The sequence below is a fragment of the Entelurus aequoreus genome, linkage group LG16, assembly GCF_033978785.1.
Source record: "Entelurus aequoreus isolate RoL-2023_Sb linkage group LG16, RoL_Eaeq_v1.1, whole genome shotgun sequence".
NCBI lineage: Eukaryota > Metazoa > Chordata > Actinopteri > Syngnathiformes > Syngnathidae > Entelurus > Entelurus aequoreus.
This window is the reverse complement of record NC_084746.1, coordinates 4,916,821-4,934,320: the sequence shown is the minus strand read 5'-3', so window position 1 is coordinate 4,934,320 and position 17,500 is coordinate 4,916,821. Positions and strand designations below refer to the sequence as shown.

The following is a 17,500-nucleotide window of genomic DNA, read 5'->3' as shown; positions in this document are numbered from 1 at the left end:
GTTGGATATGAATTTAAAGCATAACCAAGCATGCATCACTATAGCTCTTGTCTCAAAGTAGGTGTACTGTCACCACCTGCCACATCACGCCATGACTTATTTAGAGTTTTTTTTGCTGTTTTCCTGTGTGTAGTGCTTTAGTTCTTGTCTTGCGCTCCTATTTTGGTGGCTTTTTCTCTTCTTTTTTTGGTATTTTCCTGTAGCAGTTTCATGTCTCCCTTAAAGCGATACTTCCCGCATCTACTTTGTTTTAGCAATCAAGAATATTTCAGTTGTGTTTATCTTTCTTTGTGGGGACATTGTTGTCATGTCATGTTTGGATGTACATTGTGGACGCCGTCTCTGCTCCACAGTAAGTCTTTGCTGTCGTCCAGCATTCTGTTTTTGTTTACTTTGTAGCCAGTTCAGTTTTAGTTTGGTTCTGCATAGCCTTCCCTAAGCTTCAATGCCTTTTTTAGGGGCACTCACCTTTTGTTTATTTTTGGTTTAAGCATTAGACACCTTTTTACCTGCACACTGCCTCCCGCTGTTTCCGACATCTACAAAGCAATTAGCTACCTGCTGCCACCTACTGATATGGAAGAGTATTACACGGTTACTCTACCGAGCTCTAGACAGCACCGACACTCAACAACAACACATCATTTGCAGACTATAATTACTGGTTTGCAAAAAATATTTTTAAACCAAATAGGTGAAATTAGATAATCTCCCACGACACACTAGTGTGCCGCGGTACAGTGGTTGAAAAACACTGGATTAGACCAGGGGTCGGCAACCCACAATGTTGAAAGAGCCATATTGGACCACAAATACAAAAAAGTAATCAGCCTGGAGCCGCAAAAAATTTAAAGACTTATATATAAGTCTTATAATGATGGCAACACATGATGTAAGTGGCTAATTAGCTGTATTAGCCTACTATCAAAATGACTGTGTCGCAGGCTGATGCAAATCTTCGTTGACAGAAATGTTGAAATGTAATATTCTACACATTTTTGCAACATTGGAAAACATTAGTAAAACTTCTCAGAGGGTCAGATAACTCCTGGAAATGACTTTCTCAGAATAGATCAGTGGTTCTTAACCTGGGTTCGATGGAACCCTAGGGGTTCGGTGAGTCGGGCTCAGGGGTTCGGCGGAGGTCAAGACACACCCAACTCATCGTGTAAATAAAAACTTCTCCCTATCGGCGTATTACGGATACGGCAACAGCAGAAGTCAGACTGATTTGCAGGTGTGTAATTTGTTGTGAGTTTATGCACTGTGTTGGTTTTGTTCTTTGAACAAGGTGATGTTCATGCACGCTTCATTTTGTGCACCAGTAATAAAACATGGTAACACTTTAGTATGGGGAACATATTCACTATTAATTAGTTGTTTATTAACATGTAAATTAGTAACATATTGGCTCTTAACTAGTCATTATTAAGTACTTATTAATGCCTTATTCGGTATGGCCTTATTATAACCCTAACCCTCTAACCCTGGCCCTAACCCTCTAACCCTAACCCTAACCCTAACCAAATAACTCTAAATTAAGTCTTTGTTACTTAGAATATGTTCCCCTAGTGTCCAAAAAACTCTAAATTAAGTCTTTGTTACTTAGAATATGTTCCCCTAGTGTCCAAAAAACTCTAAATTAAGTCTTTGTTACTTAGAATATGTTCCCCTAGTGTCCAAAAAACTCTAAATTAAGTCTTTGTTACTTAGAATATGTTCCCCTAGTGTCCAAAAAACTCTAAATTAAGTCTTTCTTACTTAGAATATGTTCCCCTGGTGTCCAAAAAAACTCTAAATTAAGTCTTTGTTACTTAGAATATGTTCCCCTAGTGTCCAAAAAACTCTAAATTAAGTCTTTGTTACTTAGAATATGTTCCCCTAGTGTCCAAAAAACTCTAAATTAAGTCTTTGTTACTTAGAATATGTTCCCCTAGTGTCCAAAAAACTCTAAATTAAGGCTTTGTTACTTAAAATATGTTCCCCTAGTGTCCAAAAAACTCTAAATTAAGTCTTTGTTACTTAGAATTTGTTCCCCTGGTGTCCAAAAAAACTCTAAATTAAGTCTTTGTTACTTAGAATATGTTCCCCATACTTAAGTGTTACCAAAAACATATAATTTTGTCTTGAATTTGAAAAAAAACAACATTTTATTTTTCACTAAAGAAGGGTTGGGTGAATGCGCATATGAAACTGGTGGGGTTCGGTACCTCCAACAAGGTTAAGAACCACTGCTCTAGTGAGACGATGTCGGCCAACCCTGGAAACTAGCTCAGCTGCCGATAAAATGTGAGTTCAGATATTTTATTTCTCTATTTTTTCACGTTTAATATGTTTTTTTGCAATTTTAATTTTGACAGCACCACATAAGATATGTTTTAATTGCTGATGCGGGTTTATTGATTTTTAAATGCGCCAGAAAATAACCCATTTTGTACCATGCCCAGTAGTGCGTAAATGAGTTCCTGTATAGTATTTCTTCAGCAATGGTCATGTGGTGACATCCATTATGGTATTTTGAGAGGTAATCTTTGACGTCAGACTTCACTGAAGGCCTAGGTGGGAAACGCACGGCCGGCCACTGGTATAGATATGCTTAGAATAGGCCGTGCAACTAACCATATGTTCTGAGTTTCAGTTGAAACTGGGTCTAAGTTCATGTCTATGCACATTCACTCTTATCGGCCACATTCTTGCCACGAGTCATACCAAAGACTAAAAATGGGAGCCATTGTCTCCCTGCTTGACACTCAGCATCAAGGGTTGGAATTGGGGGTTAAATCACCAAAAATGATTCCCGGGCGCGGCCACCGCTGCTGCTCACTGCTCCCCTCACCTCCCAGGGGGTGATCAAGGGTGATGAGTCAAATACAGAGAATAATTTCGTCACAATCATTGGTACTTTAACTTTGACGTGGCTTCTTTGCCGAGGTCTGAAGGACAACACCAGATATAAAGTCGTAGTCCAGGAAGGAGAAGGCAGAGGAAGATTCCACGTCTGGAAGCAGACACCTCATTGCATATTTATACACTGTGATATATATATTGTAAGAGCGCTGTGTAAGTCGCCGTGTTGAATGCTACTAGGGACAGATAGCGCTCAGACAAATTGTATTAGAATTGTATCAAATAGGGAATAAATATTTCTGATTTTAAGTTTATGCATTGTGTCCTCTTTAAACATCTTCTGGCTCCAGATTAAACGAATACGTCGACAGTACAACTGATAGTCACGCACACTAGGTGTGGTGAAATTAACCTCTGCATTTGACTTGTTCCACCCCCTAGGACAGGGGTCACCAACGCGGTGCCCGCGGGCACCAGGTAGCCCGTAAGGACCAGATGAGTAGCCCGCTGGTCTGTTCTAAAAATAGCTCAAATAGCAGCACTTACCAGTGAGCTGCCTCTATTTTTTAAATTTTATTTATTTACTAGCAAGCTGGTCTCGCTTTGCCTGACATTTTTAATTCTAAGAGAGACAAAACTCAAATAGAATTCGAAAATCCAGGAAAATATTTTAAAGACTTGGTCTTCACTTGTTTAAATAAATTCATTAATTTTTTTACTTTGCTTCTTATAACTTTCAGAAAGACAATTTTAGAGAAAAAATACAACCCTAAAAATGATTTTAGGATTTTTAAACACATATACCTTTTTACCTTTTAAATTCCTTCCTCTTCTTTCCTGACAATTTAAATCAATGTTCAAGTAAATTAATTTTTGTTGTTGTAAAGAATAACAAATACATTTTAATTTAATTCTTCATTTTAGCTTCTGTTTTTTCGACGAAGAAGACTTGTGAAATATTTCTTCAAACTTATCATGATTAAAATTCAAAAAAATTATTCTGGCAAATCTACAAAATCTGTAGAATCAAATTTAAATCTTATTTCAAAGTCTTTTGAATTTATTTTAAATTTTTTGTTCTGGAAAATCTAGAAGAAATAATGACTTGTCTTTGTTAGAAATATAGCTTGGTCCAATTTGTTATATATTCTAACAAAGTGTAGATTGGATTTTAACCTATTTTAAACATGTCATCAAAATTCTAAAATTAATCTTAATCAGGAAAAATTACTAATGATGTTCTATAAATTCTTTTTTTAATTTTTTCAAAAAGATTCATATTAGCTAGTTTTTCTCTTCTTTTTTTCGGTTGAATTTTGAATTTTAAAGAGTCGAAATTGAAGATAAACTATGTTTCAAAATTTAATTGTCATTTTTATCGTGTTTTCTCGTCTTTTAAACCGTTCAATTAAGAGTAAATATCATTAATTATTAATAATAACATAGAGTTAAAGGTAAATTGAGCAAATTGGCTATTTCTGGCAATTTATTTAAGTGTGTATCAAACTGGTAGCCCTTCGCATTAATCAGTACCCAAGAAGTAGCTCTTGGTTTCAAAAAGGTTGGTGACCCCTGCCCTAGGAGGTGAGGGGAGAAGTGAGCAGCAGCGGTGGCTGCTCTCGGGAATCATTTTGGTGATTTAACCCACAATTCCAACCCTCGATGCTGAGTGCCAAGCAGGGAGTTAATGGGTCCAATTTTTATAGTCTTTGGTATGACTCGGCCGGGGTTTGAACTCACGACCTACCGATCTCAGGGCGGACACTCTAAACACAGTATTATGTAAGGTAATATGATTTATTGATATGATAGCAAGTCAACTGAGATAAACTTAAAACTATCCTTGCCATTATACTACCATCCAATATCTATATTGTGATTCGTCATGGGGGTAAAGGGTGAGCTAGAGTCTGTCCCAGCTATGGTTTTTGGTGCGAGAGGCAGAGTAAATTCTGGACTGGGCACCATACAAGTACGGGGGGCATGGGGTTGTCTTTTGTTTATCGCGGCTAATTGGTTCCAGGCCTAACCGCAAAGTAGGATAATTGTTAATAAATCGAATATGTTCATAGTTAAAGCATAAAACTGTTCAAGGCAGGGGTGTCAAACTCATTTTTATTGAGGGCCACATCGCAGTAATGGCTTCTTTCAAATTTATTTACATTATGCATGCGGGTCATAGCCTGTGATTAATCATGATTAATCGAAATGTGTTTGCATTTGATTATTAGATTTTTCTTTTTGTTACTTGCTTTAAAATCATAAATAAACATGACAAGCAGATATTGAATTATTTGTTTTTATCTCACAATAATAGTTTTGCAATACAGTATATAATAATATAATTGGCATGGTCAGATGATATTAAAGTTTAAAAAATTCATTTTTTCAGGACAAAAAGAAATAAAAAAATTAAAAAAAAAAATTTCAGTCAAAATTGAAAGAACAAATGCATTTAGTAAAAAAAGTAAAAAGTAAAAAAATAAGTATTTCATTGAAACCCATTTTTTTCCAGGCTTTCGCGGGTCACATAGAATAATGTGGCAGGCCAGAACTGGCCCCCGGGCCTTGAGTTTGACACCTGTGGTTTACGGTATTTTAAATGTGTTTATTAACTAATCAGAGCCCTCTAAACATGAAATAACACCCATATAGTCACTTTGTTTCCTTGTTTTATAGTAGCCTTGGCCCCACTATGGACTGGACTCTCACTATTATGTTAGATCCACTATGGACTGGACTCTTACTATTATGTTAGATCCACTATGGACTGGACTCTTACACTATTATGTTAGATCCACTATGGACTGGACTCTCACACTATTATGTTAGATCCACTATGGACTGGACTCTCACAATATTATGTTAGATCCACTATGGACTGGACTCTCACACTATTATGTTAGATCCACTATGGACTGGACTCTCACACTATTATGTTAGATCCACTATGGACTGGACTCTAACTATTATGTTAGATCCACTATGGACTGGACTCTCACACTATTATGTTAGATCCACTATGGACTGGACTCTCACACTATTATGTTAGATCCACTATGGACTGGACTCTCACAATATTATGTTAGATCCACTATGTACTGGACCCTCACAATATTATGTTAGATCCACTATGGACTGGACTCTCACACTATTATGTTAGATCCACTATGGACTGGACTTTCACACTATTATGTTAGATCCACTATGTACTGGACCCTCACAATATTATGTTAGATCCACTATGGACTGGACTCTCACACTATTATGTTAGATCCACTATGTACTGGACTTTCACACTATTATGTTAGATCCACTATGGACTGGACTCTCACAATATTATGTTAGATCCACTATGGACTGGACTCTCACAATATTATGTTAGATCCACTATGTACTGGACCCTCACAATATTATGTTAGATCCACTATGGACTGGACTCTCACACTATTATGTTAGATCCACTATGTACTGGACCCTCACAATATTATGTTAGATCCACTATGGACTGGACTCTCACACTATTATGTTAGATCCACTATGGACTGGACTTTCACACTATTATGTTAGATCCACTATGTACTGGACCCTCACAATATTATGTTAGATCCACTATGGACTGGACTCTCACACTATTATGTTAGATCCACTATGTACTGGACTTTCACACTATTATGTTAGATCCACTATGGACTGGACTCTCACAATATTATGTTAGATCCACTATGGACTGGACTCTCACACTATTATGTTAGATCCACTATGGACTGGACCCTCACACTATTATGTTAGATCCACTATGGACTGGACTCTCACACTATTATGTTAGATCCACTATGGACTGGTCTCTCACACTATTATGTTAGATCCACTATGGACTGGTCTCTCACACTATTATGTTAGATCCACTATGGACTGGTCTCTCACACTATTATGTTATATCCACTATGGACTGGTCTCTCACACTATTATGTTAGATCCACTATGGACTGGACTCTCACAATATTATGTTAGATCCACTATGGACTGGACCCTCACACTATTATGTTAGATCCACTATGGACTGGACTCTCACACTATTATGTTAGATCCACTATGGACTGGACTCTCACACTATTATGTTAGATCCACTATGGACTGGTCTCTCACACTATTATGTTAGATCCACCATGGACTGGACTCTCACACTATTATGTTAGATCCACCATGGACTGGACTCTCACAATATTATGTTAGATCCACTATGGACTGGACCCTCACACTATTATGTTAGATCCACTATGGACTGGACTCTCACACTATTATGTTAGATCCACTATGGACTGGACTCTCACACTATTATGTTAGATCCACTATGGACTGGACTCTCACAATATTATGTTAGATCCACTATGGACTGGACCCTCACACTATTATGTTAGATCCACTATGGACTGGACTCTCACACTATTATGTTAGATCCACTATGGACTGGACTCTCACACTATTATGTTAGATCCACTATGGACTGGTCTCTCACACTATTATGTTAGATCCACTATGGACTGGACTCTCACACTATTATGTTAGATCCACTATGGACTGGACTCTCACACTATTATGTTAGATCCACTATGGACTGGACTCTCACACTATTATGTTAGATCCACTATGGACTGGACTCTCACACTATTATGTTAGATCCACTATGGACTGGACTCTCACACTATTATGTTAGATCCACTATGGACTGGTCTCTCACACTATTATGTTAGATCCACTGGACGTCCATTGCCGAAAAAATGAACGTTGCACGGAAAATGTCTCTGCCAGTTTCTGCATCCCACAGGGATTCTTCTTTTGTGTTTCTGCACCTGCGGTTCCCACACAAGGTTGCAACATTTATTACCAACACTGTCTGCTCTCATTTTCTCGCACATTTGACCCTCTGATGTTCTGTGTACCTACACTCTGTCCTCCTCCTGTCTAGGCCTGCTGTGTGTGTGTGTGTGTGTGTGTGTGTGTGTGTGTGTGTGTGTGTGTGTGTGTGTGTGTGTGTGTGTGTGTGTGTGTGTGTGTGTGTGTGTGTGTGTGTGTGTGTGTGTGTGTGTGTGGTACACAGAACATCAATTTCCACTCTTCTATTAGCCCAGTGGACCCGGACATCTTATATGTAATAGAAATGTGTAGGGGGGTGTATGGTGTGTGGTCATTAAATATGTATTCTGATATATGTTCTTCACAGAAAATGAGCCAAAGTCAGTGTGTCTCAGTTTGAAAAATTAATTAATTGTATCATTTTTCTTTTAATAAAAAATTAAAACGGGTCCCACAGACCCGAACACCACACATTCAATTTAGGACAAAAATATGTAGAATATTCTTCCGCAATATTTGAAGCGCGATGTGGCGAAGAACGATCGGTTTCAATGGATTCATCGTCATTAGCTATTACAGTTTCCGGGACACAGAGCTAAATTGTAAGTCAGTGTCCAAAATCCGGCCCATGGGAAGTCTTAAGTCTAAAAAATTTTTTTTATTTTTTATTCATTTGATAGGGAAATCATAATACAGGTACTGAGAAAACAGACACTTGTTTAGTCCCCGCCCTCCAAAAAAAAAAATACAAAAAATTAAAGTAAAATAATAATAACATTTCAGTCACAGTGGGTAGCAATGTACTTTAAAAAAAAAATAAAAAATTATTATTATTTTTTTTAAATCTGTTTCTCTTTCTAATCCATTTTCTAACGCTTGCTACTCTCGGTGTCTACTACTGTACATAGTGTATATACCCCCCCACCCCCTCTCCCATTTTTTGTATGTATTGTTTTTCAAATCACCTGACATGTATATTGTCTATATGTACATCGTTTATCCATTTTTTAAACGTAATTTTATATACATGTTACAGGTTATATATCTTTTACTATTGAATGTATCAAATGTGATGAATATTTAATGGACCACAATGGCAACAAGCCTTTTGGCTTTTTGTGCCATCCATTTGCCTTTTTAAAGCATTACATGGATTCAATTCTTTAAAGATGTCAATAAACTTCTCAATCAATCAATCAAAAAAGCTGTCCAGGAAAATCACATTGCCTAAAAATGCATTTTTCCATCGATAAAGTGACATTATCGGCAAAGTGCGCGCTCTTTCAGTCAATTAGTGCGCGAGGAATATATATATATATATATATACACACACACACACATATATATAAGAACTCCTGTTGAGCAATTTCCCTTGTGGATCATTAAAGTTTGTCTAAGTCTAATATGCAGCCCGGCCCCCGGCCAAATTGTTTTAACCCGATGCGGCCCCCAAGGTCAAAAAGATTGGTGAACCCTGTTATAGATGTTATGTTCAGTTAGCTCTACATACATTGACCTCCTATGGATTGGTTTTAGCATCTTTAATGCACAAAATGCAGGGTTTCCCACACATTCATTTATTTGTGGCGGCCCGCCACGAAAGAATTACGTCCGCCACAAATTTAAAAAAAATATATATATATATATATTTTTTTTGTTGTCCTCTCCAGCTTCTCAGGCAAATCCTATAGTTGATGTAGATGCCCATATCGGCTGTTCAGATTTACTTTACAAAAGAGAAGTGTAGGATACTTCTCTTGTTGCCTTATTTGTATTTGACTTTATTAAATGTATTTATATTACAAACACAACACGTGTATATAACAAAAGGTGCAAAGTCTGCAGGCAGTAGGAAACACATGGTTAAGTGTAGGGAGTAAAACTGATGGCAGTCTAAAGTTCAAGATTTTTGGAGCTCTTTGTTCAGTGGATCAGATGTTTGATGAAGCTCTGTGTCTATCTACCACCACTACTGTTTTCTGTTTATTTGTTATTGACTGTGGCAGGACACCTCTGCCTCTGTTTCACTTTATGTTGCTGGTAAATAATATGGTTGTAGTAGTAGGCTAAAGTTAAATTATTTAGTATGCACTAATTAAAGGGGCAGAGCTTTATGAGACATTTTAGCTTTTATATTTTATAAGATATATTTTTTATAAGAACCACAATTAATAAATATATTTCAGTGAATAACTTATTGTTCAAATCTGTATATAAATATGTACATAAAGTGTTGTAATTATATTGTAAAATGGATGGGTGGATGGATGGATGGACGTTTAAAACAAAACTGTTATTAATTAGTAAGTATAAATTTTTTTGAGCCTTTTTAGAGAAAATCAAATCATTGTAGTAAATTACTCGATGATGTCATGGTGGCCACGCCCCCACCGCCACAGGTATCTTGGCAGTCAGAAACACTGAAATGTACCATCCTTCCATTTTTCAGCAAGGGTCCGTCTATGGAAAAAGTTTGAACACATCAAACTTTAACCTATAGATTGTGTCTTAATAACCCGATGCTTATTATGAACAATAACAGCCTACAATATTTTGTCAACATGAAGCTCTCTTGAGGTTTGCACTGAGCCTGTTGAATAATCAAGTCTTTAGTTGAACTAATAATACCCCTTACTCATGTTCTACTCACCACACAGTGCATTTACGAGTACTTATGATGAGTCTGCGTCCAAATTGAAGTTTATTACCTCTTCCAAGTATAATAAAATATCTGATAATAAAACAAGCAGCGTGATTGTCATCATTGTCAGGTTTTATTTGTGTTTATTTGTGCACCGAAATTTAATATCATGGACCCAAAAACCATTATAAAAAAAGGGGGAGAAAACAAAGAACCATAAATATATAAAAATGACTAGATGTGTTGTTGTTAGGCTAAAAAAGAATGGCAGGATATACTGAATCTTTGACATGAGTACTGCGGCTTCTTGTGCATGTTTACAAGCTATTGAGCTCCTGCAGTGTTTGGTCCAGGACTTGGTGCATTCCTACGTTTTCCTCTTTTGCATGCGATAAATTCTCTGCAATTAAATAAACAAAAAAAGACGGCGTCAGATATATAAAATGCAACAGCACAAAAGTCAATGATGTTCTAAGAGTCAAGTAAGGTGAATTACTTGACGGAATCAAGTCAAGAAAGTAGTGCGAGAAGCAAAGCAAGACCAGGAAAAGAGTAAAATGGAAGAATCTTTATTGCGCTTTGAGGGTCAGGGGAGGGGGGGGAAAAAAGCTATAAGAGAGAGAAAAGAGCTTCCCACCAGGCAGGGAGACGAGATTGAAAGTGAAAGCCGAGCAGCCTAAAAGGGGATTTTACAAGGAGGTCATATCATTGAGGGCATGGTCCAGCTCCTCGCTGATAGCCTTGTACTTCAGCTTCTGATTGTACAGTTCGTCTGCAGGTGAGAGGGCAGGAAAGGAGAACGAGATCAAGGAGGAAAGGCGGAGGAAAAAGAAGGAAAGACAGGTCAGGTTCGGAGGGCGGAAAAAGTGATGACAACTTATAGAGCAAAAGACAAAAGGAGAGGCGTACCTTCCAGGTCATCTATGGTCTTTTCCAGCTTGGCCACTGATCTTTCTGCGAATTCTGCACGGGTTTCCGCCTTTGGGACGGAGGGAAGAAGATTGGGGTTTGATGAGACAAGGAGCATCACTTAGAACCGTGGTCCCCAACCGGCTGGACCAGAACAGACTAAAAAAAAAGGGTTGGGGACCCCTTACTTAGAAGACTGGAACATTCCCTTACCTCCTTAAGTCTGTCATTCAGGACCTTGATTTCCTCCTCATACCTGTCTTCCTTCTCCGAGTACTAGAGAACAGAAAAGACAGCAACACAAGACGGTTACCATGCAGAAAATGTTGGCATCAGAACATAATTATTTCTGAAAGAGAGAAGAACGAGCCAATGGTTGAAGCCACTCACAAAACGTAAAAAAAGGATCTCTGTCTTGCTAACTCCTTGTTTAAAATGTTAAAAACACGTAAGTCAAGATGTACAATATGACTGACTTAACGTAAGATCGCACCATTTTTGACTCGTGGTTACCATCGTGCAAAAAGGGAACCTCAACTCTTCTGAGAAAATGTAAAACTAGTGATGGGCCAAATGTTACCGAGCATTGTTACCTGGTTCAAAGTCACAGACTTAAAAGTTCAGCAAGGGGTGGACAGGATTCTACAGTTTGCTTCCTGGGGCGAGCAGCACTTCATATGACGACCCACGTTATTTCTATCAGTCTGTCATGCGATTCTGCCAGAGCAACCGTACCCTGGTCAGTCCATAATGTTACGAACGCCAACCGATCATAATGGATCTTCTCCCTACGTATGGATGTTCTCGTTCATCCAGGTCATTGTATTTTCTCCGTATTTCTTTGGCCTGGATTCGCAGGGTACAAATAGTATCCATTTGTACCATGAATTGATTAACGTGGACCCCGACTTAAACAAGTTGAAAAACGTATTCGGGTGTTACCATTTAGTGGCCAATTGTACGGAATATATGTACTGTACTGTGCAATCTACTAATAAAAGTTGCAATCAATCAATCAAAGTCAATTTTCTCTCTTTGATGTAAGCTACAAGCTACATGGGGGTCTAAAAATAGCTACGCTACAGGAAAAGCTACACGTTCAAAAAAAGTAGCTAAGCTACCGCCTAGCTACTGGCAAATGTAGCTCGTTACTGCCCTTCGCTGTTGAATTTTGACTTTGCGGATTATTTTGAGTGGGCGATCGCATTAATTTCCTCGAAAATGACATTTAGGTAGAAATGTGTGTGAATGCTGAAATACCGAAGTCGAACTGAATTGCTAACTGTTACCATTCGTCATGTGTCAACGTATAGGACTTCAAGATGTCTACCTGCAACATTGGCCAAAAAGATAGCATGATATCGTTAGAATGCTAACGGTTAACATTTATATGACTGAGACGTATACCTACAAAATGTGTGATATTAACTACCATGCTAACGCTAGAATGTTAACACTTAACATGGGACAATTAACAAGATATGTGACTGGGGTGTATACCTGTAAATTTAGCTAAAAATATTGGCATGCTAGCATTTGCATGCCAATAGTTAACATGGGTCGAATGACAAAGAAGAATTTGCCAGAAAAGATAATATTAGCATGCTAACGTTAACATGCTTACAGCATGTGTCAAGTTGCAATATATGTGACTGTTGTGTCCAAGTACGAAATTTTCTAAAACGTTAGCATGCTAACGGCCCGCGTCAAGTACCAAAACATATGACTGAGGTGTATACCTGCGAAATGATTTAACAAGAAAAGCTAACACACTAGCGTTAGCATATAAAACATTAGCAAGTAGCATTTTGACTTTGGAACGTTTTGAATCGGTTGAGAAATGTTGAAAATGAGGAACTTTGGAAAAATTGCCCGTTCATTTTAAATGTGGGGAAAAAATCCCGGGAAAATGTAGAATTCCTGGAAGCGTTTGGAAAATAGCAGCCCACTTGTCATGAATGAGCAGAACATTTTGATAGATGATTAGTTTGAAAAATCTGGGCGCTGAAAATCAATCAAGCAATTAAAGTTTATTTATATAGCCCTTAATCAAAAGTGTCTCAAAGGGCTGCATAAAAAGATGACGGGAGTACAAGAAATTCCTCAACTTTCCGTTCTGAGTTCCCAGTGAACAGACGAAAGCTGTCTTTGTTGTACCAAGCTAAAGGCTTGTAAAATTCCATTGTGTACTCTGGGAAGAGACGGGAGGGGCTATCTATTTTGATCCAAGACCTGCCCAAGCTCGATCCAGGACCAGTCCAAGCCAGAGGCATCTTTTTATTTTGTGTTAATGTGACCGAAAACAATGGCTGTTTACATACCGCCCATTCCTTTAGAAACAACTGTTATGTAAACAGGGAAAGTCCAAATAAAAAGAGTTGGCGTACAATCTTTCGCCAGAGCGTGGGTGACACTGTAAGAGGTTACAGGTCGACACGTCTCTCCTCAAATTGAGCAAAATGGAATTCTGTCTCTGTTTATTTCCTTGCTTGTCTTGTTTGATAAATGTCATGGATGTTTGAACCTGACAGTAATTCTATCTGGCTCTGCACCAGAATGTAGTGGAACCTGGGGATAAACAACTTGCCTTGTCGGACTGGGCCTCCAGAGACTTCAAGTTGTTGGTGACGTTCTTCAGCTCTTCTTCCAGGTCGCCACACTTCCTGTCGGCAACGACATAAATCACCGTGATTGGCTCCGTCGCACATGAACTCGGGACCACTTAAACGTGTAAAGAAGTCCTCATATCTTACAGTTCTGCCACCTCCGCTCTCTCCTCTGCTCTCTCCAGGTCGCTCTCAAGGATCACCATCTTACGAGCCACCTGGGAAGCACACAACAACACAATTAGCTTCCTCCCGGGCCGCGCTTGGCAAGGCTTGGCGGGAATGTGCCGACCTCCTCGTATTTGCGGTCGGACTCCTCTGCAATGTGTTTGGCCTCTTTGAGTTGCAGCTCCTGGATCTCCATCTTCTCCTCGTCTTTCATGGCTCGGTTCTCCACCACTTTCATGCCTCTGGAGGACCGCAGAGATGCACGTTGCATGTTATATAGATTTAGATTTAGATTTCTCGGTCCCCCGTTGGGGAAAATTAATTTTCACTGCCGTACATTTAAACAATAGACATTACACATCACGAACAAAAATAACAAAAAGACATCATACATGACCAACACATTTACAGGCTTGTCAGACAGGTCGGCCCTCCGGAATTTGATAGTTCTGTATAGAGATGTCCGATAATGGCTTTTTTGCCGATATCCGATATTCCGATATTTTCCAACTCTTAATTACAGATTCCGATATCAACCGATACCGATATATACAGTCGTGGAATTAACACATTATTATGCCTAATTTTGTTGTGATGCCCCACTAGATGCATTAAACAATGTAACAAGGTTTTCCAAAATAAATCAACTCAAGTTATGGGAAAAAAATGCCAACATGGCACTGCCATATTTAGGGACCGATGTCCCTTTGGGACAGAGGACCCTATTGTATTTCTAGCGTTTTATTATTATACCGCCGCCTCTTTGAGCTGTAATTTGACCCCCTTAACATGCTTCAAAAGTCACACACATCAGGACTGGCAAAAATTGCGATCTAATCAAAAAACCAAACCCCAAAACTCAAAATTGCGCTCTAGCGCCCCCTAGGAATAAAACACAGACAAAACTGCCTCTAACTCCCAGTAGGAATGTCGTAGAGACATGAAACAAAAACCTCTATGTAGGTCTCACTTAGACCTAGATTTCATACACTGACAACCCCCAGCAAAAATCAACAGGAAGTTTGCAATTCCCCCTTCAAAATAAAAGTCACCTTTTTTCAAACATTATCTCCTCTGAGCGCGTTTGTCGTGTCGGCTTCAAATTAGCACAGGAGAGAGATTGAACCCTTCTGATTAAAAGTTGATGAAAGAGTTTTAATTACTGCTCCGGTTTGGATTTTATGAGCCCTCAAAGTCGGTCACAAAGTGCATTATTTTTTTTTTAACATGCCTCAAAACAGCAGCTTGGAATTTGGGACATGCTCTCCCTGAGAGAGCATGAGGAGGTTGAGGCGGGCGGGGTTGGGAGGGCGGGGTTTGGGGTAGCGGGGGGTGTATATTGTAGCGTCCCGGAAGAGTTAGTGCTGCAAGGGGTTCTGTATTTGTTCTGTTGTGTTTATGTTGTGTTACGGTGCGGATGTTCTCCCGAAATGTGTTTGTCATTCCTGTTTGGTGTGGGTTCACAGTGTGGCGCATATTTGTAACAGTGTTAAAGTGTTGTTTATACGGCTACCCTCAGTGTGACCTGTATGGCTGTTGACCAAGTACGCTTTGCATTCACTTGTGTGTGTGAAAAGCCGTAGATATTATGTGATTGGGCCGCCACGCAAAGGCAGTGCCTTTAAGGTTTATTGGCGCTCTGTACTTCTCTCTACGTCCATGTACACAGCAGCGGTTTAAAAAGTCATACATTTTACTTTTTCAAACGGATACCAATAATTTCCGATATTACATTTTAAAGCATTTATCGGCCGATATTATCGGACGTCTCTAGTCCTGTACCTGTGCCCTGATGGTAGTGGAATGATGTATTGGTGTAGTGGGTGAGTCATATCCTGGACTATTGTGTTTGCCAGTCGAGTGATAGACCTGTGGTTTAGATCTGAAATGTTGGGTGTGGGTAGGCCGATGATTTTAGCTGCTATGTTTGCAATGCGTGTGAGATCTGATAGCTCAGTTACAGCTCTTTTTTATTACATATTCTGTGTTATATGTGTTCTATGTTGCACGATTGCACCAAGAAAAATTCCTAGTTTGTGAACCTGATTCTGATTCTGAGTTTGGTCCGGTTGGTTACAGAAAGCCTAGTGAAAAAACATGCGGAACAGTACAGAAGGATGGGTTGAACGATGCTTTGGTAAAGTAATAACAGGAAGTGAGGTGCAACGTTTAGTCCTTTAAGTTTACGGGTGGCTGACAGTCTTTGTTGACTTCTTTTTTGAATGCATTGACGCTTTCTGGGGCAAATAACCTTGCTTGAAATCACATTTTAATACGAGCCAACACGTAAACTTCACTTCGATACATAAAACAATACGATTATGTTTTTAAAAAAATATGATGGCAACACGTGCTGCATACAGTGGAAAAATATGAAAAAAAGAAAACTAGCAATAATCTTTCATATTTTTTTTTTTTTTAATAAACTGTATTAATAACACACATTTTTACATTGCTATCAAAGTATGTAAGCATGTAAATCGATTGAGAATTAAGCAAGTTATGATTTATTTTCAATATACCTTAAATGGGGAAACTGGCCCCCACCAAGATGGCCGCCATGTAGGCACGTCGCTTATCATGGTTGCTACAGAGCACTGACATATTTTACATCTATGGCAGCAAAGCAGTGTGAGCTAGATAGATACTTCTACCTTTTTTATATGCCAAAGAATATATTTTCAGAATCAGTTTCAATCCAGAATTGTGTTGGATTGAGAATCGTCATTATTGTAAGACTCAAATCCCTACAAGCTAGCTAAACAGACAGAGAGATAAACGCGACAATTTCTAATAGTTAAAGTACCAATGATTGTCACACACACACTAGGTGTGGCGAAATGTGTCCTCTGTACTTGACCCATCCCCTTGTTCACCACCCTGGGAGGTGAGGGGAGCAGTGAGCAGCAGCGGTGGCCGCGCCCGGGAATCATTTTTGGTGATTTAACCCCCAATTCCAGCCCTTGATGCTGAGTGCCAAGCAGGGAGGTAATGGGTCCCATTTTTATAGTCTTTGGTATGACTCGGCCGGGGGTTTGAACTCAAGACCTACCGATCTCAGAACCGACCCTCTAACCACTAGGCCACTGAGCAGGTGTAATAGGGATTGATCGATTGATTGAAACTTTTATTAGTAGATTGCATAGTACAGTACATATTCTGTACAATTGACCACTAAATGGTAACACCCGAATAAGTTTTTCAACTTGTTTAAGTCGGGGTCCAAGTAAATCAATTCATGGTAAATGAATGGGATCCACTTACTGCTACGAAAACTTTCCTGGTAGATAAATGAACGGATAGATAGATGGACGGATAGATACAAGGTAAGATATATAACTTTTGGAATCAATAAACCACAGTATTAGTGGCCTAGTGGTTAGAGTTTCCGCCCTGAGATCAAGTAGGTCGTGAGTTAAAAACCCCGGCCGAGTCATACCAAAGACTATAAAAATGGGAGCCATTACCTCCC

General features: G+C 38.9%; 1 protein-coding gene across 4 annotated transcripts in view; it reads right to left on the bottom strand.

Moving 5' to 3' along the window:
* Window positions 1-10,468: 10,468 nt before the first annotated feature.
* Window positions 10,469-17,500, bottom strand: part of LOC133631543 (tropomyosin alpha-3 chain-like) — a 37,467-nt gene continuing 30,435 nt past the window's right edge. For 2 of the 4 annotated variants that reach the window (XM_062023841.1, XM_062023843.1), the window contains 6 exons: window positions 14,153-14,270; window positions 14,008-14,078; window positions 13,842-13,917; window positions 11,468-11,530; window positions 11,255-11,324; window positions 10,469-10,745 (listed from right to left, as the gene is read on the bottom strand). In XM_062023841.1, coding sequence (XP_061879825.1) covers window positions 10,663-10,745; window positions 11,255-11,324; window positions 11,468-11,530; window positions 13,842-13,917; window positions 14,008-14,078; window positions 14,153-14,270 — 481 coding nt within the window. In that variant the 3' untranslated portion in view covers window positions 10,469-10,662. Of the gene's footprint in view, window positions 10,746-10,898; window positions 11,118-11,254; window positions 11,325-11,467; window positions 11,531-13,841; window positions 13,918-14,007; window positions 14,079-14,152; window positions 14,271-17,500 lie in introns of those variants that run through there. The other 2 variants (XM_062023842.1, XM_062023844.1) reach the window with 1 other exon arrangement.